This window comes from Salvelinus alpinus, chromosome 22, assembly GCF_045679555.1.
Source record: "Salvelinus alpinus chromosome 22, SLU_Salpinus.1, whole genome shotgun sequence".
NCBI lineage: Eukaryota > Metazoa > Chordata > Actinopteri > Salmoniformes > Salmonidae > Salvelinus > Salvelinus alpinus.
Window position 1 is genome coordinate 35,719,632 of NC_092107.1, and position 25,487 is coordinate 35,745,118.

Here is a 25,487-nt window from a genome sequence, read left to right on the forward strand (position 1 = left end):
TCTCTCTCTCTCTCTCTCTCTCTCTCTCTCTCTCTCCCTCCTCCCCCTGTCTATCTGACATAAAGTTGAATTCTGTCCATCTCAGCGGGAAGGCTCTGGTGCCGTCCGGTTAACAATAGAATATGAATTAGAGGGGCCTCCCGAGTAGCGCAGCAGTCTAAGGCTGTACCACTCCAGATCCTGGTTCGATACCAGGCTGACTCGCAGCCGGCCGCGACCGGGAGACCCATGAGGCTGTGCACAATTGGCCCAGCATCGTGGTTGAGCCAGCATTGTGTCAAGAAGCAGTGCGTCTTGGCGGGGGTCGTGTTTCGGGAAGACGCACATCACTCGAAAGAATATGAATTATAACTGTTGGAACAATAGAATATGAATTAATACTAGTGTTATTTTATATTTGGAACTTTGTCATAGAGTAATCAGAAGTCAGAACGATGTCAGTCTCTTAGCACACATACTAACTCATAATACACACACACACATGATCTGCACAATGGGAAAACCTCCCAGGGTATCCAACAAGCTGGAATGTCCCCAAGGTCCTAACCGTGTCGTCATCATCAATCTGGGAAAAAACTATCCGGACATTATATTCGCCTCTGGGATTCACGGTTGTAGTAAATCTTGGATAAGTGATGTCTTTCGGAAAAAATCTCCCCTCTCTCTCCAGATGAAATCTCGCGTCTTGTGATGGCCGGCCGCCCAACAACCTGCCCGCTTGACCCTATCCCCTCCTCTCTTCTCCAGACCATTTCCGGAGACCTTCTCCCTTACCTCACCTCGCTCATCAACTCATCCTTGACCGCTGGCTACGTCCCTTCCGTCTTCAAGAGAGCGAGAGTTGCACCCCTTCTGAAAAAACCTACACTCGATCCCTCCGATGTCAACAACTACAGACCAGTATCCCTTCTTTCTTTTCTCTCCAAAACTCTTGAACGTGCCGTCCTTGGCCAGCTCTCCTGCTATCTCTCTCAGAATGACCTTCTTGATCCAAATCAGTCAGGTTTCAAGACTAGTCATTCAACTGAGACTGCTCTTCTCTGTGTCACGGAGGCGCTCCGCACTGCTAAAGCTAACTCTCTCTCCTCTGCTCTCATCCTTCTAGACCTATCGGCTGCCTTTGATACTGTGAACCATCAGATCCTCCTCTCCACCCTCTCCGAGCTGGGCATCTCCGGCGCGGCCCACGCTTGGATTGCGTCCTACCTGACAGGTCGCTCCTACCAGGTGGCGTGGCGAGAATCTGTCTCCGCACCACGTGCTCTCACCACTGGTGTCCCCCAGGGCTCTGTTCTAGGCCCTCTCCTATTCTCGCTATACACCAAGTCACTTGGCTCTGTCATATCCTCACATGGTCTTTCCTATCATTGCTATGCAGACGACACACAATTAATCTTCTCCTTTCCCCCCTCTGATAACCAGGTGGTGAATCGCATCTCTGCATGTCTGGCAGACATATCAGTGTGGATGACGGATCACCACCTCAAGCTGAACCTCGGCAAGACGGAGCTGCTCTTCCTCCCGGGGAAGGACTGCCCGTTCCATGATCTCGCCATCACGGTTGACAACTCCATTGTGTCCTCCTCCCAGAGTGCTAAGAACCTTGGCGTGATCCTGGACAACACCCTGTCGTTCTCAACTAACATCAAGGCGGTGACCCGTTCCTGTAGGTTCATGCTCTACAACATTCGCAGAGTACGACCCTGCCTCACGCAGGAAGCGGCGCAGGTCCTAATCCAGGCACTTGTCATCTCCCGTCTGGATTACTGCAACTCGCTGTTGGCTGGGCTCCCTGCCTGTGCCATTAAACCCCTACAACTCATCCAGAACGCCGCAGCCCGTCTGGTGTTCAACTTTCCTAAGTTCTCTCACGTCACCCCGCTCCTCCGCTCTCTCCACTGGCTTCCAGTTGAAGCTCGCATCCGCTACAAGACCATGGTGCTTGCCTACGGAGCTGTGAGGGGAACGGCACCTCCGTACCTTCAGGCTCTGATCAGGCCCTACACCCAAACAAGGGCACTGCGTTCATCCACCTCTGGCCTGCTCGCCTCCCTACCTCTGAGGAAGTACAGTTCCCGCTCAGCCCAGTCAAAACTGTTCGCTGCTCTGGCACCCCAATGGTGGAACAAACTCCCTCACGACGCCAGGTCAGCGGAGTCAATCACCACCTTCCGGAGACACCTGAAACCCCACCTCTTTAAGGAATACCTAGGATAGGATAAAGTAATCCTTCTAACCCCCCCCCCCCTTAAAAGAGTTAGATGCACTATTGTAAAGTGGTTGTTCCACTGGATATCATAAGGTGAATGCACCAATTTGTAAGTCGCTCTGGATAAGAGCGTCTGCTAAATGACTTAAATGTAAAATGTAAATGGAACATATACAATTGTGTGTCTAACATAATATATGGTTGCTGCTGTCCAGGCATGGTTGTTGTCAACAGAATAACCACCATGTTCCCTAGTTAAAACAACCCCCTGGTGAAAGTGTCTGCTATTCATTTGATTGAAGACCTGGGCCTTGTCTTGGAACACATTTTATAAATCTGGACATGTTGGGAGAAGCAGAGCAGCTGGTCCTGGTTTTGTAATGGCATGTTTTGATGTTCCTGGTTGTGATTCTGTTCCTCTGTACCAGCCATACAGGGCATTTGGAAAGTATTCAGGCCCCTTGACTTTTTCCACATTTTGTTATGTTACAGACTTATTCTAAAATGGATTAAATTGTTTAAAAAATAACTGAAATATCACATTTACATAAGTATTCAGACCCTTTACTCAGTACTTTGTTGAAGCACCTTTGGCAGTGATTACAGCCTCCAAGTCTTCTTGGGTATGACGCTACAAACTTGGCACACCTGTATTTGAGGAGTTTCTCCCATTCTTCTCTGCAGATCCTCTCAAGCTCTGTCAGGTTGGATGGGGAGCGTCGCTGTACCGCTATTTTCAGGTCTCTCCAGAGATGTTCGATCAGGTTCAAGTATGGGCTCTGGCTGGGCCACTCAAAGACATTCAGAGACTTGTCCCGAAGCCACTCCTGCATTGTCATATTTCTAAAAACCTGTTTTCGCTTTGTCATTATGGGGTATTGTGTGTAGATTGATGAGGGTAAAAAAAATATTTGAATCAATTTTAGAATAAGGCTGTAATATCACAACATGTGGAAAAGGTCAAGGGGTCTGAATACTTTCTGAATTCACTGTATGTAGTGTACCACCTGGTCCAGCAGTCACTGGGAAGCTTTGGGCCCTAGGGTCGGAGGCCTTGTTCTCCACTGGGAAGCTTTGGGCCCTAGGGTTGTAGGCCTTGTTCTCCACTGGGAAGCTTTGGGCCCTAGGCATGTAGGCCTTGTTCTCCACTGGGAAGCTTTGGGCCCTAGGGTTGTAGGCCTTGTTCTCCACTGGGAAGCTTTGGGCCCTAGGGTTGTAGGCCTTGTTCTCCACTGGGAAGCTTTGGGCCCTAGGGTTGTAGGCCTTGTTCTCCACTGGGAGGCTTTGGGCCCTAGGGTTCTAGGCCTTGTTCTCCACTGGGAGGCTTTGGGCCCTAGGGTTTTAGGCCTTGTTCTCCACTGGGAGGCTTTGGGCCCTAGGGTTGTAGGCCTTGTTCTCCACTGGGAGGCTTTGGGCCCTAGGGTTGTAGGCCTTGTTCTCCACTGGGAGGCTTTGGGCCCTAGGGTTGTAGGCCTTGTTCTCCACTGGGAAGCTTTGGGCCCTAGGGTTGGAGGCCTTGTTCTCCACTGGGAAGCTTTGGGCCCTAGGGTTGGAGGCCTTGTTCTCCACTGGGAAGCTTTGGGCCCTAGGGTTGGAGGCCTTGTTCTCCACTGGGAAGCTTTGGGCCCTAGGGTTGGAGGCCTTGTTCTCCACTGGGAAGCTTTGGGCCCTAGGGTTGGAGGCCTTGTTCTCCACTGGGAGGCTTTGGGTTGTAGGGTTGTAGGCCTTGTTCTCCACTGGGAAGCTTTGGGCACTAGGGTTGGAGGCCTTGTTCTCCACTGGGAGGCTTTGGGCCCTAGGGTTGGAGGCCTTGTTCTCCACTGGGAAGCTTTGGGCACTAGGGTTGGAGGCCTTGTTCTCCACTGGGAAGCTTTGGGCCCTAGGGTTGGAGGCCTTGTTCTCCACTGGGAAGCTTTGGGCACTAGGGTTGGAGGCCTTGTTCTCCACTGGGAAGCTTTGGGCCCTAGGGTTGGAGGCCTTGTTCTCCACTGGGAAGCTTTGGGCCCTAGGGTTGGAGGCCTTGTTCTCCACTGGGAAGCTTTGGGCACTAGGGTCAGAGGCCTTGTTCTCCACTGGGAAGCTTTGGGCACTAGGGTTGGAGGCCTTGTTCTCCACTGGGAAGCTTTGGGCCCTAGGGTTGGAGGCCTTGTTCTCCACTGGGAAGCTTTGGGCACTAGGGTTGGAGGCCTTGTTCTCCACTGGGAAGCTTTGGGCCCTAGGGTCGGAGGCCTTGTTCTCCACTGGGAGGCTTTGGGCCCTAGGGTTGGAGGCCTTGTTCTCCACTGGGAAGCTTTGGGCCCTAGGGTTGTAGGCCTTGTTCTCCACTGGGAAGCTTTGGGCCCTAGGGTTGGAGGCCTTGTTCTCCACTGGGAGGCTTTGGGCACTAGGGTTGGAGGCCTTGTTCTCCACTGGGAAGCTTTGGGCCCTAGGGTTGGAGGCCTTGTTCTCCACTGGGAAGCTTTGGGCCCTAGGGTCGGAGGCCTTGTTCTCCACTGGGAAGCTTTGGGCCCTAGGGTTGTAGGCCTTGTTCTCCACTGGGAAGCTTTGGGCACTAGGGTTGGAGGCCTTGTTCTCCACTGGGAAGCTTTGGGCCCTAGGGTTGTAGGCCTTGTTCTCCACTGGGAAGCTTTGGGCACTAGGGTTGGAGGCCTTGTTCTCCACTGGGAAGCTTTGGGCCCTAGGGTCGGAGGCCTTGTTCTCCACTGGGAGGCTTTGGGCACTAGGGTTGGAGGCCTTGTTCTCCACTGGGAAGCTTTGGGCCCTAGGGTTGTAGGCCTTGTTCTCCACTGGGAAGCTTTGGGCCCTAGGGTTGTAGGCCTTGTTCTCCACTGGGAGGCTTTGGGCACTAGGGTTGGAGGCCTTGTTCTCCACTGGGAAGCTTTGGGCCCTAGTGTGGGAGGCCTTGTTCTCCACTGGGAAGCTTTGGGCCCTAGGATCGGAGGCCTTGTTCTCCACTGGGAAGCTTTGGGCCCTAGTGTCGGAGGCCTTGTTCTCCACTGGGAAGCTTTGGGCCCTAGTGTCGGAGGCCTTGTTCTCCACTGGGAAGCTTTGGGCCCACTAGAATAAAACAGACGAGGACTGATGCCACAATGTCTCCTTTCAATCCCCCTTTCTTTGTTTTTCATCCAACATTTACTACGGTATGAACAAGGTTTACTGTTTCCTGCCGATCTCTCCCAAATGACTGCCATAACCACAAACAGACAAACAAATAAGCCATTCAGCGTAGGAAATTTAAACTGTGTAATGGAGATCACCTATACAAGCAAACGAACAGTGGGCTTGGAGGAGATGGTGTGGTGCACAGAAGCTCTGGAGGGCTTCCTTGGTTGCAATGACTTACACACACACATGCACACGCACGCACGCACGCACACACACACACACACACACACACACACACACACACACACACACACACACACACACACACACACACACACACACACACACACACACACACACACACACACACACACACACACACATACACACACACACACACACAGTCAAACAAATAGAAATATGCACACACACATACACACACACACACACATACATAGTGTAGATATAATACTTTGATATTGACTCATACAGATTCTTGGTCGTACAGTGAGTCACTCGGACCAGGAGGACTGTAATGGTATGATGATGTCCAGAGGAATCTGAGGTATCTAATCTCCAGTACCAACCGATGGCCAGATCTTCTCTGTAACACATCTGCTCTGGGTTATCTCAGCAGCACTGGTGATTGAAGTTCATCCCTCTAAAACCCTGGAGAGAGATGAGCATTCAATTCCACTGAATGCTCAACAAGTCTTGTCATTGTAAAAACCACAACACACAACCACACACATTCCATAGTCATCCTCATGTGTGAGATAAAAGAGATAACAAATAAAAGAGATAACAAATAAAAGAGATAACCCTGGTAAGAGATAACCCTGCCCCCCCCCCCCCCCCCGCCCTCTCCCACTGCAACACGTTTTGGTGTTTGTCCTAACACACCACACAGCTGATTCAAAGCTTGATGGTGAGATGGTTATATTTCATCAGCTGTGTAGAGTTAGTGCAAAAAAACGAGCAAAAAACCTGTGCACCCAGGTGGGGCCTCCGGACCGAGTTTGGGAAACCCTGTTCTAGTATTGATTTAGAGCCTCTAACCCTGATAATCTGACTGGTAAATTTAGAGCTTCTAACCCTGGCAATCTGACTGGTAAATGTAGAGCCTCTAAACCTGGTAATCTGACTGGTAAATGTAGAGCCTCTAACCCTGGTAATCTGACTGGTAAATTTAGAGCCTCTAACCCTGGTAATCTGACTGGTATATTTAGAGCCTCTAACCCTGGTAATCTGACTGGTAAATTTAGAGCCTCTAACCCTGGTAATCTGACTGGTAAATTTAGAGCCGCTAACCCTGATAATTTGACTGGTAAATTTAGAGCCTCTAACCCTGGCAATCTGACTGGTAAATGTAGAGCCTTTAACCCTGGTAATCTGACTGGTAAATGTAGAGCCTCTAACCCTGATAATCTGACTGGTAAATTTAGAGCCTCTAACCCTGATAATCTGACTGGTAAATGTAGAGCCTCTAACCCTGGCAATCTGACTGGTAAATGTAGAGCCTTTAACCCTGGTAATCTGACTGGTAAATTTAGAGCCTCTAACCCTGGTAATCTGACTGGTAAATTTAGAGCTTCTAACCCTGGTAATCTGACTGGTAAATGTAGAGCCTCTAACCCTGATAATCTGACTGGTAAATTTAGAGCCTCTAACCCTGATAATCTGAATGGTAAATTTAGAGCCTCTAACCCTGGTAATCTGACTGGTAAATGTAGAGCCTCTAACCCTGATAATCTGACTGGTAAATTTAGAGCCTCTAACCCTGATAATCTGACTGGTAAATGTAGAGCCTCTAACCCTGGCAATCTGACTGGTAAATGTAGAGCCTTTAACCCTGGTAATCTGACTGGTAAATGTAGAGCCTCTAACCCTGATAATCTGACTGGTAAATTTAGAGCCTCTAACCCTGATAATCTGACTGGTAAATGTAGAGCCACTAACCCTGGTAATCTGACTGGTAAATGTAGAGCCTCTAACCCTGATAATCTGACTGGTAAATTTAGAGCCTCTAACCCTGATAATCTGACTGGTAAATGTAGAGCCTCTAACCCTGGCAATCTGACTGGTAAATGTAGAGCCTTTAACCCTGGTAATCTGACTGGTAAATGTAGAGCCTCTAACCCTGATAATCTGACTGGTAAATTTAGAGCCTCTAACCCTGATAATCTGACTGGTAAATGTAGAGCCTCTAACCCTGGCAATCTGACTGGTAAATGTAGAGCCTTTAACCCTGGTAATCTGACTGGTAAATTTAGAGCTTCTAACCCTGGCAATCTGACTGGTAAATGTAGAGCCTCTAAACCTGGTAATCTGACTGGTAAATGTAGAGCCTCTAACCCTGGTAATCTGACTGGTAAATTTAGAGCCTCTAACCCTGGTAATCTGACTGTTATATTTAGAGCCTCTAACCCTGGTAATCTGACTGGTAAATTTAGAGCCTCTAACCCTGGTAATCTGACTGGTAAATTTAGAGCCGCTAACCCTGATAATTTGACTGGTAAATTTAGAGCCTCTAACCCTGGCAATCTGACTGGTAAATGTAGAGCCTTTAACCCTGGTAATCTGACTGGTAAATGTAGAGCCTCTAACCCTGATAATCTGACTGGTAAATTTAGAGCCTCTAACCCTGATAATCTGACTGGTAAATGTAGAGCCTCTAACCCTGGCAATCTGACTGGTAAATGTAGAGCCTTTAACCCTGGTAATCTGACTGGTAAATTTAGAGCCTCTAACCCTGGTAATCTGACTGGTAAATTTAGAGCTTCTAACCCTGGTAATCTGACTGGTAAATGTAGAGCCTCTAACCCTGATAATCTGACTGGTAAATTTAGAGCCTCTAACCCTGATAATCTGACTGGTAAATTTAGAGCCTCTAACCCTGGTAATCTGACTGGTAAATGTAGAGCCTCTAACCCTGATAATCTGACTGGTAAATTTAGAGCCTCTAACCCTGATAATCTGACTGGTAAATGTAGAGCCTCTAACCCTGGCAATCTGACTGGTAAATGTAGAGCCTTTAACCCTGGTAATCTGACTGGTAAATGTAGAGCCTCTAACCCTGATAATCTGACTGGTAAATTTAGAGCCTCTAACCCTGATAATCTGACTGGTAAATGTAGAGCCACTAACCCTGGCAATCTGACTGGTAAATGTAGAGCCTCTAACCCTGATAATCTGACTGGTAAATTTAGAGCCTCTAACCCTGATAATCTGACTGGTAAATGTAGAGCCTCTAACCCTGGCAATCTGACTGGTAAATGTAGAGCCTTTAACCCTGGTAATCTGACTGGTAAATGTAGAGCCTCTAACCCTGATAATCTGACTGGTAAATTTAGAGCCTCTAACCCTGATAATCTGACTGGTAAATGTAGAGCCTCTAACCCTGGCAATCTGACTGGTAAATGTAGAGCCTTTAACCCTGGTAATCTGACTGGTAAATTTAGAGCTTCTAACCCTGGCAATCTGACTGGTAAATGTAGAGCCTCTAAACCTGGTAATCTGACTGGTAAATGTAGAGCCTCTAACCCTGGTAATCTGACTGGTAAATTTAGAGCCTCTAACCCTGGTAATCTGACTGGTATATTTAGAGCCTCTAACCCTGGTAATCTGACTGGTAAATTTAGAGCCTCTAACCCTGGTAATCTGACTGGTAAATTTAGAGCCGCTAACCCTGATAATTTGACTGGTAAATTTAGAGCCTCTAACCCTGGCAATCTGACTGGTAAATGTATAGCCTTTAACCCTGGTAATCTGACTGGTAAATGTAGAGCCTCTAACCCTGATAATCTGACTGGTAAATTTAGAGCCTCTAACCCTGATAATCTGACTGGTAAATGTAGAGCCTCTAACCCTGGCAATCTGACTGGTAAATGTAGAGCCTTTAACCCTGGTAATCTGACTGGTAAATTTAGAGCCTCTAACCCTGGTAATCTGACTGGTAAATTTAGAGCTTCTAACCCTGGTAATCTGACTGGTAAATGTAGAGCCTCTAACCCTGATAATCTGACTGGTAAATTTAGAGCCTCTAACCCTGATAATCTGACTGGTAAATGTAGAGCCTCTAACCCTGGCAATCTGACTGGTAAATGTAGAGCCTTTAACCCTGGTAATCTGACTGGTAAATGTAGAGCCTCTAACCCTGATAATCTGACTGGTAAATTTAGAGCCTCTAACCCTGATAATCTGACTGGTAAATGTAGAGCCACTAACCCTGGCAATCTGACTGGTAAATGTAGAGCCTCTAACCCTGATAATCTGACTGGTAAATTTAGAGCCTCTAACCCTGATAATCTGACTGGTAAATGTAGAGCCTCTAACCCTGGCAATCTGACTGGTAAATGTAGAGCCTTTAACCCTGGTAATCTGACTGGTAAATGTAGAGCCTCTAACCCTGGTAATCTGACTGGTAAATTTAGAGCCTCTAACCCTGATAATCTGACTGGTAAATGTAGAGCCTCTAACCCTGGCAATCTGACTGGTAAATGTAGAGCCTTTAACCCTGGTAATCTGACTGGTAAATTTAGAGCCTCTAACCCTGGTAATCTGACTGGTAAATTTAGAGCTTCTAACCCTGGTAATCTGACTGGTAAATGTAGAGCCTCTAACCCTGGCAATCTGACAGGTCATTTAGAGCCTCTAACTCTGGCAATCTGACTGGTACATTTAGAAGCTCTAACCCTGGCAATCTGACTGGTAAATATAGAGCCTCTAACCCTGGTAATCTGACTGGTAAATTTAGAGCCTCTAACCCTGATAATCTGACTGGTAAATGTAGAGCCTCTAACCCTGGCAATCTGACTGGTAAATGTAGAGCCTCTAACCCTGGTAATCTGACTGGTAAATTTAGAAGCTCTAACCCTGGTAATCTGACTGGTAAATTTAGAAGCTCTAACCCTGGCAATCTGACTGGTAAACTCATGATTTTTTGCTGTAACAGTTGTCGTTGGTGGAAGGAGAAGAGGACCAAAGTGCAGCGTGGTACGTATTCATAATAATTTAATAAAGAATGAATACTGAACAAAAACAACAAACCGACAAACGAACAGTTCTGTAGGGTGCAAAACAAAAACCCTAAACAGAAAATAACTACCCACAACCTATAGTGGGAAAACAGGCTACCTAAGTATGATTCTCAATCAGAGACAACAATCGACACCTGCCTCTGATTGAGAACCATACTAGGCCAAACACATAGAAATATAACGACTAGAACAAAACATAGAAAAACAACATAGAATGCCCACCCCAACTCACGCCCTGACCAAACTAAAATAAAGACATAAAAAAGGAACTAAGGTCAGAACGTGACATTTGCAAATCCAATCAGTTTTCCATGTTGATTCAATGTCATCACATTTAATTTTTTGTTGTTGAAATGACGTGGAAACACCGTTGAGTCAACCGGTTTTTGCCTAGTGGAACTGAATAAGTTTTGGCTACCGTTTTTTTTGACAGGGGAATTTCAACACACTGTGTGTGGAGCCAAGCTTTCCACTGAAGCAGAGATCTTAGGAGCTAGAAGCAGAGCTGCCATATCTGCCAGTGACATTTTAGTTAGCAGGCATATGCAGAACTCAGATTAGATAGAACTCTGAGTCTTCTTTGTGGTAGTTGTATTTTTTTACAGTTGTGTCACACACTAGTCTCCTGCATGGCACAGTCTCTCTGTGTGTGTTCCAGACTAGTGTTCTGTTCTAGAACCCAGGGAGGATTGAGAGTTCTGTGCCCGTAAAAGGCTGTTCCTGTGTGGGAGTGGAGGAGCCAGACTGGGCCTGTGTGTATGTGGTAATGGTTAGAGTCTCTCTATGACTCAGGCCTCCTGTTTTACTCATCGCTATACAGACAAAGGGCCACTTTGTTTGGTTCTGGACCAGGCTGGCTCTGGTAAATTGGCCCAGAGTACCAGTGTCGCCTAGAGTCATACACACACACACACGAACGCAAACACGAACGCACATACACACACACACACACACACACACACACACACACACACACACACACACACACACACACACACACACACACACACACACACACACACACACACACACACACACACACACACACACACACACACACACACACACACACACACACTAAACTAAACTAAACCACACACAGGAAACCAGACCAGATAAACACAAGAGAGAGACAATGTGGGCAGAGTGTAACTAATCGGACCAGACATTGAGCCAGTGTGTATCTGTGTGTTAGTTTGTGTACAAGTGTGTGTGTGTGTGTGTGTGTGTGTGTGTGTGTGTGTGTGTGTGTGTGTGTGTGTGTGTGTGTGTGTGTGTGTGTGTGTGTGTGTGTGTGTGTGTGTGTGTGTGTGTGTGTGTGTGTGTGTGTGTGTGTGTGTGTGTGTGTGTGTGTCTCCAGACCCCAGGCGTTCTGTCCTGTTCTGGTGCCAGTATGCCAGGATGTGATATTCTTCCCACACGCTCAAGCACACATTCCTGTTATATGACTTACTGAGTCAACTTACATTAATCAATGTGAAAACATGCAGGAGATAAACATGTTAACTAGCCATCATTACCAAACAGTCCCTGTCCTCTCTGTGCCATTATAAGCAAACAGTCCCTGTCCTCTCTGTGCCATCATTACCAAACGGTCCCTGTCCTCTCTGTGCCATCATTACCAAACAGTCCCTGTCTTCTCTGTGCCATCATTACCAAACAGTCCCTGTCCTCTCTGTGCCATTATTACTAAACAGTCCCTGTCCTCTCTGTGCCATTATAAGCAAACAGTCCCTGTCCTCTCTGTGCCATTATTACCAAACAGTCCCTATCCTCTCTGTGCCATTATTACCAAACAGTCCCTGTCCTCTCTGTGCCATCATTACCAACCAGTCCATGTCCTCTCTGTGCCATTATTACCAAACGGTCCCTGTCCTCTCTGTGCCATCATTACCAAACGGTCCCTGTCCTCTCTGTGCCATTATTACCAAACAGTCCCTGTCCTCTCTGTGCCATTATTACCAAACAGTCCCTGTCCTCTCTGTGCCATCATTACCAAACAGTCCCTGTCCTCTCTGTGCCATTATTACCAAATGGTCCCTGTCCTCTCTGTGCCATTATTACCAAACAGTCCCTGTCCTCTCTGTGCCATCATTACCAAACAGTCCCTGTCCTCTCTGTGCCATTATTACCTACAGGCCCTGTCCTCTCGGTGCCATCATTACCAAACAGTCCCTGTCCTCTCTGTGCCATCATTACCAAACAGTCCCTGTCCTCTCTGTGCCATCATTAGCAAACAGTCCCTGTCCTCTCTGTGCCATCATTACCAAACAGTCCCTGTCCTCTCTGTGCCATTATAAGCAAACAGTCCCTGTCCTCTCTGTGCCATCATTACCAAACAGTCCCTGTCCTCTCTGTGCCATTATTACCAAACAGTCCCTGTCCTCTCTGTGCCATCATTACCAAACTGTCCCTGTCCTCTCTGTGCCATCATTACCAAACAGTCCCTGTCCTCTCTGTGCCATCATTACCAAACGGTCCATGTCCTCTCTGTGCCATCATTACCAAACAGTCCCTGTCCTCTCTGTGCCATCATTACCAAACAGTCCCTGTCCTCTCTGTGCCATTATTACCAAACAGTCTCTGTCCTCTCTGTGCCATCATTACCAAACAGTCCCTGTCCTCTCTGTGCCATCATTACCAAACAGTCCCTGTCCTCTCTGTGCCATTATTACCAAACAGTCTCTGTCCTCTCTGTGCCATCATTACCAAACAGTCCCTGTCCTCTCTGTGCCATCGTTACCAAACAGTCCCTGTCCTCTCTGTGCCATTATTACCAAACAGTCCCTGTCCTCTCTGTGCCATCATTACCAAACAGTCCCTGTCCTCTCTGTGCCATCATTACCAAACAGTCCCTGTCCTCTCTGTGCCATTATTACCAAACAGTCCCTGTCCTCTCTGTGCCATCATTACCAAACAGTCCCTGTCCTCTCTGTGCCATTATTACCAAACAGTCCCTGTCCTCTCCGTGCCATCATTACCAAACAGTCCCTGTCCTCTCTGTGCCATTATTACCAAACAGTCCCTGTCCTCTCTGTGCCATCATTACCAAACGGTCCCTGTCCTCTGTGTGCCATCATTACCAAACAGTCCCTGTCCTCTCTGTGCCATCATTACCAAACAGTCCCTGTCCTCTCTGTGCCATCATTACCAAACAGTCCCTGTCCTCTCTGTGCCATTATTACCAAACAGTCCCTGTCCTCTCTGTGCCATCATTACCAAACAGTCCCTGTCCTCTCTGTGCCATCATTACCAAACAGTCCCTGTCCTCTCTGTGCCATCATTACCAAACAGTCCCTGTCCTCTCTGTGCCATCATTACCAAACAGTCCCTGTCCTCTCTGTGCCATCATTACCAAACAGTCCCTGTCCTCTCTGTGCCATCATTACCAAACAGTCCCTGTCCTCTCTGTGCCATCATTACCAAACAGTCCCTGTCCTCTCTGTGCCATTATTACCAAACAGTCCCTGTCCTCTCTGTGCCATCATTACCAAACAGTCCCTGTTCTCTCTGTGCCATCATTACCAAACAGTCCCTGTCCTCTCTGTGCCATTATTACCAAACAGTCCCTGTCCTCTCTGTGCCATCATTACCAAACAGTCCCTGTCCTCTCTGTGCCATCATTACCAAACAGTCCCTGTCCTTTCTGTGCCATCATTACCAAACAGTCCCTGTCCTCTCTGTGCCATTATTACCAAACAGTCCCTGTCCTCTCTGTGCCATCATTACCAAACAGTCCCTGTACTCTCTGTGCCATCATTACCAAACAGTCCCTGTCCTCTCTGTGCCATTATTACCAAACAGTCCCTGTCCTCTCTGTGCCATCATTACCAAACAGTCCCTGTCCTCTCTGTGCCATCATTACCAAACAGTCCCTGTCCCCTCTGTGCCATTATTACCAAACAGTCCCTGTCCTCTCTGTGCCATTATTACCAAACAGTCCCTGTCCTCTCTGTGCCATCATTACCAAACAGTCCCTGTTCTCTCTGTGCCATCATTACCAAACAGTCCCTGTCCTCTCTGTGCCATTATTACCAAACAGTCCCTGTCCTCTCTGTGCCATCATTACCAAACAGTCCCTGTCCTCTCTGTGCCATCATTACCAAACAGTCCCTGTCCTTTCTGTGCCATCATTACCAAACAGTCCCTGTCCTCTCTGTGCCATTATTACCAAACAGTCCCTGTCCTCTCTGTGCCATCATTACCAAACAGTCCATGTCCTCTCTGTGCCATCATTACCAAACAGTCCCTGTCCTCTCTGTGCCATTATTACCAAACAGTCCCTGTCCTCTCTGTGCCATCATTACCAAACAGTCCCTGTCCTCTCTGTGCCATCATTACCAAACAGTCCCTGTCCTCTCTGTGCCATCATTACCAAACAGTCCCTGTCCTCTCTGTACCCCTTTGGTTTCATCAGCGAGGAGAGGGTTTTGGGAATGGCAGCTCATGGTCACATGGTTCTATGTGGGGTGGTGAAGGGACACTTATGGTCACTCGAATCTGTATGTGTGTGTGCGTGTGTGTGTGTGTGCGTGCGTGTTTTTGTGTGTGTGTGTGTGTGTGTGTGCGTGCGTGCGTGCGTGCGCGCGTGCGTGCGTGCGTGTGTGCGTGTTTGTGTGTGTCTGCGTGTTTGTTGGACCAACACAGAGAGTGAGAGCAGAGATAGGAGGAGACTGCGTTAATGGGTGTATTGTATTTCCTTAGCCTGTGGTTCATTTGTAATATGAGCAAAGCTGCAGTTCATCGGTTTGACTTGACAATATCCCTCAAGTGGATGGCTGCTGTTTCCTGATAGAGCTATACCTGATGCTAATCAATAATGAGGTATAGTTTGAACTAGTGCCATTTCATCTCATTTAGCTGTGCCTCTCAGTCTAGAAGTTCAGTACAGCTGTGATCTCTCTATCCAAAATAAATTTGAAGGCCAATTACTGTATGCTGTTTTCTATTTCAGACAGAGCCATGCATGAACTAAATAAATGGCTCTGATCCCTCTTGTTTAGTGCTAGACAATACAAAACAGCAGGCAGGTATTAAACACATAAGGAAGGGGAATATACAGCACATTGGGATGGAATAGGCCTACTGGGCTGTTCCTGGGAATATAGACCAGTTTTAAGATGAGAGGAAAGGGATATACAGTTGAAGTCGGAAGTTTACATACACTTAGGCTGGAGCCATTAAAACTCGTTTTTCAACCACTCCACAAATTTCTTGTCAACAAACTATAGTTTTGGCAAGTCAGTTATGACATCTACTTTGTGCATGACACAAGTCATTTTTCCAACAATTGTTTACAGACAGATTATTTCACTTATAATTCACTGTATCACAATTCCAGTGGGTCAGAAGTTTACATACACTAAGTTGACTGTGCCTTTAAACAGCTTGGAAAATTTCAGAAAATTATGTCATGGCTTTAGAAGCTTCTGATAGGCTAATTGACATAATTTGAGTCAATTGGAGGTGTACCTGTGGATGTATTTCAAGACCTACCTTCAACCTCAGTGCCTATTTGCTTGACATAATGGGAAAATCAAAAGAAATCATCCAAGACCCCAGAAAAAAAATTGTAGACCTCCACAAGTCCTGTGGGAGCAATTTCCAAACGCATGAAGGTACCACGTTCATCTGTACAAACAATATTATGCAAGTATAAACACCATGGGACCACGCAGCCGTCGTACCGCTCAGGAATGAGACGCGTTCTGTCTCCTAGAGATTAACATACTTTGATGCAAAAAGTGCAAATCAATCCCAGAACAACAGCAAAGGACCTTGTGAAGATGCTGGAGGAAACAGGTACAAAAGTATCTATATCCACAGTAAAACGAGTCCTATATCAACATAACCTGAAAGGCCGCTCAGCAAGGAAGAAGCCACTGCTATTAAACCGCCATAAAAAAGCCAGACTACGGTTTGCAACTGCACATGGGGACAAAGATTGTACTTTTTGGAGAAATGTCCTCTGGTCTGATGAAACAAAAATAGAACTGTTTGGCCAAAATGACCATCGTTATGTTTGGAGGAAAAAGGGAGAGGCTTGCAAGTCGAAGACACCATCCCAACCGTGAAGCACGGGGGTGGCAGCATCATGTTTTTGGGGTGCTTTGCAGCAGGAAGGACTGGTGCACTTCATAAAATAGATGGCATTATGAGGAGGGGAAATTATGTGGATATATTGAAGCAACATCTCAAGACATCAGTCAGGAAGTTAAAGCTTGGTCGCAAATGGACAATGACCCCAAGCATACTTCCAAAGTTGTGGCAAAATGGCTAAAGAACAACAAAGTCAAGGTATTGGAGTGGCCATCACAAAGCCCTGACCACAATCCTATAGAACATTTGTGGGCAGAACTGAAAAAGCGTGTGCGAGCAAGGAGATCTAAAAACCTGACTCAGTTACACCAGCTGTGTCAGGAGGAATGGGACAAAATTCACCGAACTTATTGTGGGAAGCTTGTGGAAGGCTACCCGAAACGTTTGGCCCAAGTTTAACAATTTAAAGGCAATGCTACGAAATACTAATTGAGTGTATGTAAACTTCTGACCCACTGAGAATGTAATGAAAGAAATAAAAGCTGAATAAATCATTCTCTTTACTATTATTCTGACATTTCACATTCTTAAAATAAAGTGATGATTCTAAGTGACCTACGACAGGGAATTTTTTACTAGGATTAAATGTCAGGAATTGTAAAAAACTGAGTTTAAATGTATTTGGCTAAGGTGTATGTAAACTTCCGACTTCAACTGTAGTATCTACATTTATATTCAGCCTCATTTTCAATCATCACGTCTTCCTGTGGTTTTCTTTTGTGGTTCCAAGGGCTCAGTGGGTTGGAGCAGGGTGCTTGTGGGTTTGATTCCCACGTTGGGGCAGGGTGCTTGTGGGTTTGATTCCCACGTTGGGGCAGGGTGCTTGTGGGTTTGATTCCCACGCTGGGGCCGGGTGCTTGTGGGTTTGATTCCCACGTTGGAGCAGGGTGCTTATGGGTTTGATTCCCACATTGGAGCAGGGTGCTTGTGGGTTTGATTCCCACGTTGGGGCCGGGTGCTTGTGGGTTTGATTCCCACGTTGGGGCCGGGTGCTTGTGGGTTTGATTCCCACATTGGAGCAGGGTGCTTATGGGTTTGATTCCCACGTTGGGGCCGGGTGCTTGTGGGTTTGATTCCCACATTGGAGCAGGGTGCTTGTAGGTTTGTTTCCCACATTGGAGCAGGGTGCTTATGGGTTTGATTCCCACATTGGAGCAGGGTGCTTGTGGGTTTGATTCCCACGTTGGGGCCGGGTGCTTGTGGGTTTGATTCCCACATTGGAGCAGGGTGCTTGTGGGTTTGATTCCCACGTTGGGGCCGGGTGCTTGTGGGTTTGATTCCCACATTGGAGCAGGGTGCTTGTGGGTTTGATTCCCACGTTGGAGCCGGGTGCTTGTGGGTTTGATTCCCACGTTGGAGCAGGGTGCTTGTGGGTTTGATTCCCACGTTGGGGCCAGGTACTTGTGGGTTTGATTCCCACGTTGGAGCAGGGTGCTTGTGGGTTTGATTCCCACATTGGAGCAGGGTGCTTGTGGGTTTGATTCCCACGTTGTGGCCGGGTGCTTGTGGGTTTGATTCCCACGTTGGGGCCGGGTGCTTGTGGGTTTGATTCCCACGTTGGGGCCGGGTGCTTGTGGGTTTGATTCCCACGTTGGGGCCGGGTGCTTGTGGGTTTGATTCCCACGTTGGAGCAGGGTGCTTGTGGGTTTGTTTTCCACGTTGGGGCCGGGTGCTTGTGGGTTTGATTCCCACGTTGGGGCCGGGTGCTTGTGGGTTTAATTCCCACATTGGAGCAGGGTGCTTGTGTGTTTGATTCCCACATTGGGGCCGGGTGCTTGTGGGTTTGATTCCCACATTGGGGCCGGGTGCTTGTGGGTTTGTTTCCTACATTGGAGCAGGGTGCTTGTGGGTTTGATTCCCACATTGGAGCAGGGTGCTTGTGGGTTTGTTTCCCACATTGGAGCAGGGTGCTTGTGGGTTTGATTCCCACGTTGGGGCCGGGTGCTTGTGGGTTTGTTTCCCACGTTGGGGCCGGGTGCTTGTGGGTTTGATTCCCACGTTGGGGCCGGGTGCTTGTGGGTTTGTTTCCCACATTGGAGCAGGGTGCTTGTGGGTTTGTTTCCCACATTGGAGCAGGGTGCTTGTGGGTTTGATTCCCACGTTGGGGCCGGGTGCTTGTGGGTTTGATTCCCACGTTGGAGCAGGGTGCTTGTGGTTTTTTTTCCCACATTGGAGCAGGGTGCTTGTGGTTTTTTTTCCCACATTGGAGCAGGGTGCTTGTGGGTTTCATTCCCACGTTGGGGCCGGGTGCTTGTGGGTTTGATTCCCACGTTGGGGCCGGGTGCTTGTGGGTTTGTTTCCCACATGGCTACATACACTCCATTAGCAGGTGGTAACATTGAGTGGAGATGGATCACAGCTGATTGAGCGTTGTTTTGATTGGTCTCTCCAGTGGTGAACGAGGATGGCCAGCCGCTGATAGAGGGGAAACTGAAGGAGAAGCAGGTTCGCTGGAAGTTCATCAAACGCTGGAAGACTCGCTACTTCACCCTGGCAGGAAACCAGCTCCTCTTCCGGAAGGGAAAATCAGTATGTATCCCTTTCACACATAGACTTTAGCTGTTCAAGTCAAATGTCCCCTCAGGAACAATAAAGTATATCATATCATATACAAAGTGGCATAAAGTACTTGAGTAGAAATACTTTCAAGTACTATTTAAGTAGTTTTGGGGGGTATTTGTACTTTACATTACTATTTATATTTTTGACAACTTTTACTTTTACTTCACTACATTCCTAAACAATATAATGTACTTTTTAATCCATGCATTTTCCTTGACACCCAAAAGTACTCATTACATTTAGTAGGACAGGAAAATGCCTCTGATCTGGCAGACTCACTAAACACACATGCTTCATTTGTAAATGATGTCTGAGTGTTGGAGTGTGCCCCCTGGCTATCTGTAATGATGTCTGAGTGTGGGAGTGTGCCCCTGGCTATCAGTAATGATGTCTGAGTGTTGGAGTGTGTCCCTGGCTATCTGTAATGATGTCTGAGTGTTGGAGTGTGTCCCTGGCTATCTGTAATGATGTCTGAGTGTTGGAGTGTGTCCCTGGCTATCTGTAATGATGTCTGAGTGTTGGAGTGTGTCCCTGGCTATCTGTAATGATGTCTGAGTGTTGGAGTGTGTCCCTGGTTATCTGTAATAATGTCTGAGTGTTGGAGTGTTCCCCTGGCTATCTGTAATGATGTCTGAGTGTGGGAGTGTGCCCCTGGCTATCAGTAATGATGTCTGAGTGTTGGAGTGTGCCCCTGGCTATCAGTAATGATGTCTGAGTGTTGGAGTGTGCCCCTGGCTATCAGTAATGATGTCTGAGTGTTGGAGTGTGCCCCTGGCTATCAGTAATGATGTCTGAGTGTTGGAGTGTACCCCTGGCTATCTGTAAATGATGTCTGAGTGTTGGAGTGTGCACCTGGCTATCAGTAATGATGTCTGAGTGTTGGAGTGTGCCCCTGGCTATCAGTAATGATGTCTGAGTGTTGGAGTGTGTCCCTGGCTATCTGTAATGATGTCTGAGTGTTGGAGTGTGTCCCTGGCTATCAGTAATGATGTCTGAGTATTGGAGTGTGCCCCTGGCTATCAGTAGATTTTTAAAACAATTAAATGGTGCCGTCTACTTTGCTTAATATAAGGAATTTGAAAAATATTTATAGTTTTACTTTTGATACTTAAGTATATTTAGAACCAAACACTTTTAGACTTTTACTCAAGTAGTATTTTACTCTGTAACTTTCATTTTTACTTGAGTAACTTTCTATTACGATATCTATACTTTTACTCAAGTATGACAGTTGGGTACTTTTTCCACCACTGCATATACACAGGGGAACACTTCAAATAGACCCTTACGTAGACAGAAATCATTTTCAAAACACACACGTACACATTTACATCCCTCCAAGGAAGGCACAAACAAACTAGTCACTGGACTCCCTGTCATTATGTGTTTTCCTTTTCTACTTTTTAATTGAATCATGATGTGATGTTGGGTGAAACAGTGGAGTCCCCATCTCGTGACAAGGCCTAATTTCTATCTGGGGAATCCACTAGAGATGATTGTAATAACTTTGGCCCCAGTATTGAGCCTTAGTAGAAGACATACTATGAGTTATACGTTTGGCCCGCTATTAATCAATGGGTGACGCCCAGGATCAGAGTATGATGCTGCAACTTCTTGAGTCATTCTCCCTTTAATAACTGTCATTCCCTTTAATAGCTCAGTCATTCCCTTTAATACCTAGGTCATTCTTCCCTTTAATAGCTGTCATTCCCTTTAACAACGCTGTCATTCCCTTTAATAACTCAGTCATTCTTCCCTGTAATAACTCAGTCATTCTTCCCTTTATTAACTGTCATTCCCTTTAATAACTGTCATTCCCTTTAATAACTCAGTCATTCCCTTTAATACCTCAGTCATTCTTCCCTTTAATAACTCAGTCATTCCCTGTAATAGCTGTCATTCCTTTTAATAGCTCAGTCATTCTTCCCTGTAATAGCTGTCATTCCCTTTAATAGCTCAGTCATTCTTCCCTGTAATAGCTGTCATTCCCTTTAATAGCTCAGTCATTCTTCCCTGTAATAGCTGTCATTCCCTTTAATAGCTCAGTCATTCTTCCCTGTAATAGCTGTCATTCCCTTTAATAGCTCAGTCATTTTTCCCTGTAATAACTGTCATTCCCTTTAATAGCTCAGTCATTCTTCCCTGTAATAGCTGTCATTCCCTTTAATAGCTCAGTCATTCTTCCCTGTAATATCTGTCATTCCCTTTAATACCTCAGTCATTCCCTTTAATACCTCAGTCATTCTTCCCTGTGATAGCTGTCATTCCCTTTAATACCTCAGTCATTCTTCCCTGTGATAGCTGTCATTCCCTTTAATAACTCAGTCATTCCCTTTAATACCTCAGTCATTCTTCCCTGTAATAGCTGTCATTCCCTTTAATAACTCAGTCATTCCCTTTAATACCTCAGTCATTCTTCCCTGTAATAGCTGTCATTCCCTTTAATACCTCAGTCATTCCCTTTAATAACTCAGTCATTCTTCCCTGTGATAGCTGTCATTCCCTTTAATACCTCAGTCATTCCCTTTAATACCTCAGTCATTCTTCCCTGTAATAGCTGTCATTCCCTTTAATACCTCAGTCATTCTTCCCAGTAATAGCTGTCATTCCCTTTAATACCTCAGTCATTCTTCCATGTAATAGCTGTCATTCCCTTTAATACCTCAGTCATTCTTCCCTGTAATAACTCAGTCATTCTTCCCTGTAATGGCTGTCATTCCCTTTAATACCTCAGTCATTCTTCCCTTTAATAGCTCAGTCATTCTTCCCTGTAATACCTCAGTCATTCTTCCCTTTAATATCTCAGTTTGTGTGTGTGTGTGTTCATGCATGATGTTGTGTGTGTGTGTGTGTGTGTGTGTGTGTGTGTGTGTGTGTGTGTGTGTGTGTGTGTGTGTGTGTGTGTGTGTGTGTGTGTGTGTGTGTGTGTGTGTGAAGACGAGGAAGCTCTCCACTGTGTTTTAACGATACAAATCCCTCCTAATCAGTGTTTGATTCTGACTTACTTTGAGGCAGAACTTGGTTTAAGGTCATTGGACTTGACAGCAGAAATAATTATTGTGCAAAGGAAAAAGTGTTGCCTAATCAGAACCATTGAGAAAACAGGACCGTAAAACAACGTGTTGAGGTCACGTAGTCATCAGAAAGCCCATGAGTCATCATCATGTGCCAAACACACCTTTATTATGATGGAAAAACACACAGTGCTCATTCAACTTCAGCCACAATGTAATTAGAGCTGATCTGTTGTATCGTGCTGTTGGTGTGTGGGTAGTGTTGGTGTGTGGGTAGTGTTGGTGTGTGTAGTGTTGGTGTGTGTAGTGTTGGTGTGTGGGTAGCGTTGGTGTGTGTTGTGTTGGTGTGTGTAGTGTTGGTGTGTGTGTGTGTAGTGTTGGTGTGTGTGTGTGTAGTGTTGGTGTGTGTGTGTAGTGTTGGTGTGTGTGTGTAGTGTTGGTGTGTGTAGTGTTGGTGTGTGTAGTGTTGGTGTGTGTGTGTGTGTGTGTAGTGTTGGTGTGTGTGTGTGTAGTGTTGGTGTGTGGGTAGTGTTGGTGTGTGTAGTGTTGGTGTGTGTAGTGTTGGTGTGTGGGTAGTGTTGGTGTGTGTAGTGTTGGTGTGTGTAGTGTTGGTGTGTGTGTGTGTAGTGTTGGTGTGTGTGTGTAGTGTTGGTGTGTGTAGTGTTAGTGTGTGTAGTGTTGGTGTGTGTGTGTGTGTAGTGTTGGTGTGTGGGTAGTGTTGGTGTGTGTAGTGTTGGTGTGTGTAGTGTTGGTGTGTGTGTGTGTAGTGTTGGTGTGTGGGTAGTGTTGGTGTGTGTAGTGTTGGTGTGTGTAGTGTTGGTGTGTGTAGTGTTGGTGTGTGTGTGTAGTGTTGGTGTGTAGGTAGTGTTGGTGTGTGTGTGTAGTGTTGGTGTGTGGGTAGTGTTGGTGTGTGTAGTGTGTGGTGTGTGTGTCATTGAGAAGTGATTAGGTGAGAGAGCTTATTGTTAGTCAATGTTGTTAAACAGGACACACAGAGAGAGAGAGAGATACCATTAAACAGGACACAGAGAGAAACCCTAATCTATACCCTATACTATACCCCTAACGTATACCCCCCAAACCTATACCCTACCTTATACCCTAATATATACCACTAAACTATACCGTAACATATACCCCTAACCTATACCCCTAACCTATACCCCTAACCTATACCCCTAACCTATACCCTTACCTATACACATAAACTATACCCATAACCAATACCCCTAACATATACCCCCCTAACCTATACCCTAACTTATACCACTAAACTATACCCCTAAACTATACCGTAACCTATACCCCTAACCTATACCCTAACCTATACCACTAAACTATACCCCTAAACTATACCACTTACCTATACCCCTAACCTATACCCTAACCTATACCACTAAACTATACCCCTAAACTATACCGTAACCTATACCCCTAACCTATACCCCTAACCTATACCATAACCTATACCACTAAACTATACCCCTAACCTATACCCCTAACCTATATCCCTAACCTATACTCTAACCTATACCACTAAACTATACCCCTAACCTATACCCTAACCTATTCCCCTGACCTATTCCCCTGACCTATACCCCTAACCTATATCCTAACCTATACCCCTAACCTATACCCTAACCTATTCCCCTGACCTATACCCCTAACCTATACCCCTAACCTATATCCTAACCTATACCCCTAACCTATACCCTAACCTATTCCCCTGACCTATACCCCTAACCTATACCCCTAACCTATACTCTAACCTATACCACTAAACTATACCCCTAACCTATACCCTAACCTATTCCCCTGACCTATTCCCCTGACCTATACCCCTAACCTATACTCTAACCTATACCACTAAACTATACCCCTAACCTATACCCTAACCTATTCCCCTGACCTATACCCCTAACCTATACCCCTAACCTATACTCTAACCTATACCACTAAACTATACCCCTAGCCTATACCCTAACATATTCCCTTGACCTATTCCCCTGACCTATACCCCTAACCTATATCCCTAACCTATACCACTAAACTATACCGTAACCTATACCCCTAACCTATATCCCTAACCTATACTCTAGTCTATACCCCTAACCTATACCCTAACCTATACTCTAGCCTATACCCCTATCCTATATCCCTAACCTATACTCTAGCCTATACCCCTAACCTATACCCTAACCTATACTCTAGCCTATACCCCTATCCTATATCCCTAACCTATACCCCTAACCTATACCCTAACCTATACCACTAACCTATATCCCTAACCTATACCCCTATCCTATATCCCTAACCTATACCCCTAACCTATACCCTAACCTTTACCCCTAACCTATATCCCTAACCTATACTCTAGCCTATACCCCTAAACCTATACCACTAAACTATACCCCTAACCTATACCCCTAACCTATACCCCTAAACTATACCGTAACCTATACCCCTAACCTATATCTCTAACCTATACTCTAGCCTATACCCCTAACCTATATCCCTAACCTATACCCCTGTCCTTTACCCCTAACCTATACCCTAACCTATACCACTAACCTATATCCCTAACCTATACTCTAGCCTATATCTCTAACCTATACCCCTAACCTATACCCTAACCTATACCACTAACCTATATCCCTAACCTATACCCCTAACCTATACCCCTAACCTATACCCCTAACCTATACCCTAACCTATACCCTAAACTATATCCCTAACCTGTACCCTAACCTATACCCCTAACATATACCCTAACCTATACCCCTAGCCTATACCCTTAACCTATACCCCTAATTTATACCCTAACCTATACCATTAGGCACTTCTGTTGGTCTGAAAGGATTTGATACAGTTTGTATCATAACTAAGCAATATGGTTCTGATCCACAGAGGGTGGGTGTGGAACTTGACCATGTGGTCTGTTGGTTTCTTGACCGTTTTGACTTGTACACTACTGCTGGTTGTTGACCTTGGCCACCATCACTGATCATCAGATATTGACATTTCCTGTAATCTCTTTTGTTCCCGGGTTCTGTCTGCCACTTTCCAACCTCACTGATGATTCCAGAATCCTTTGTCTTTCCCAAAAACGGTCCTCCTTATTGGGACCAGACAGAATCTGCTGCCAAACTACCTCAAGGTCCTCTTCTTGGCAAGGCAACTCATCCTGTGTGTGTTGCTTTGTGAAATAAAAACCCTCCAACCCAAAAAGGCCTGTGGTGTTGATGGTATCCTTAATGAAATGATCAAATATACAGACAACAAATTCCAATTGGCTATATTAAAACTCTTTAACATCGTCCTTAGCTCTGGCATCTTCCCCAATATTTGGAACCAAGGACTGATCACCCCAATCCACAAAAGTGGAGACAAATTTGACCCCAATAACTACCGTGGAATATGCGTCAACAGTAACCTTGGGAAAATACTCTGCATTATCAT

The 25,487-nt window shown here is 46.1% G+C and overlaps 1 protein-coding gene across 1 annotated transcript in view; it reads left to right on the plus strand.

Annotated features, from left to right (window-relative positions):
- LOC139549657 (ventricular zone-expressed PH domain-containing protein-like) overlaps positions 1 to 25,487 on the plus strand; it is a 139,451-nt gene that overhangs the window by 99,559 nt on the left and 14,405 nt on the right. Inside the window, exon 9 of the mRNA XM_071360324.1 lies at positions 18,845 to 18,981. Coding sequence (XP_071216425.1) covers positions 18,845 to 18,981 — 137 coding nt within the window. The remainder of the gene's footprint in view (positions 1 to 18,844; positions 18,982 to 25,487) is intronic.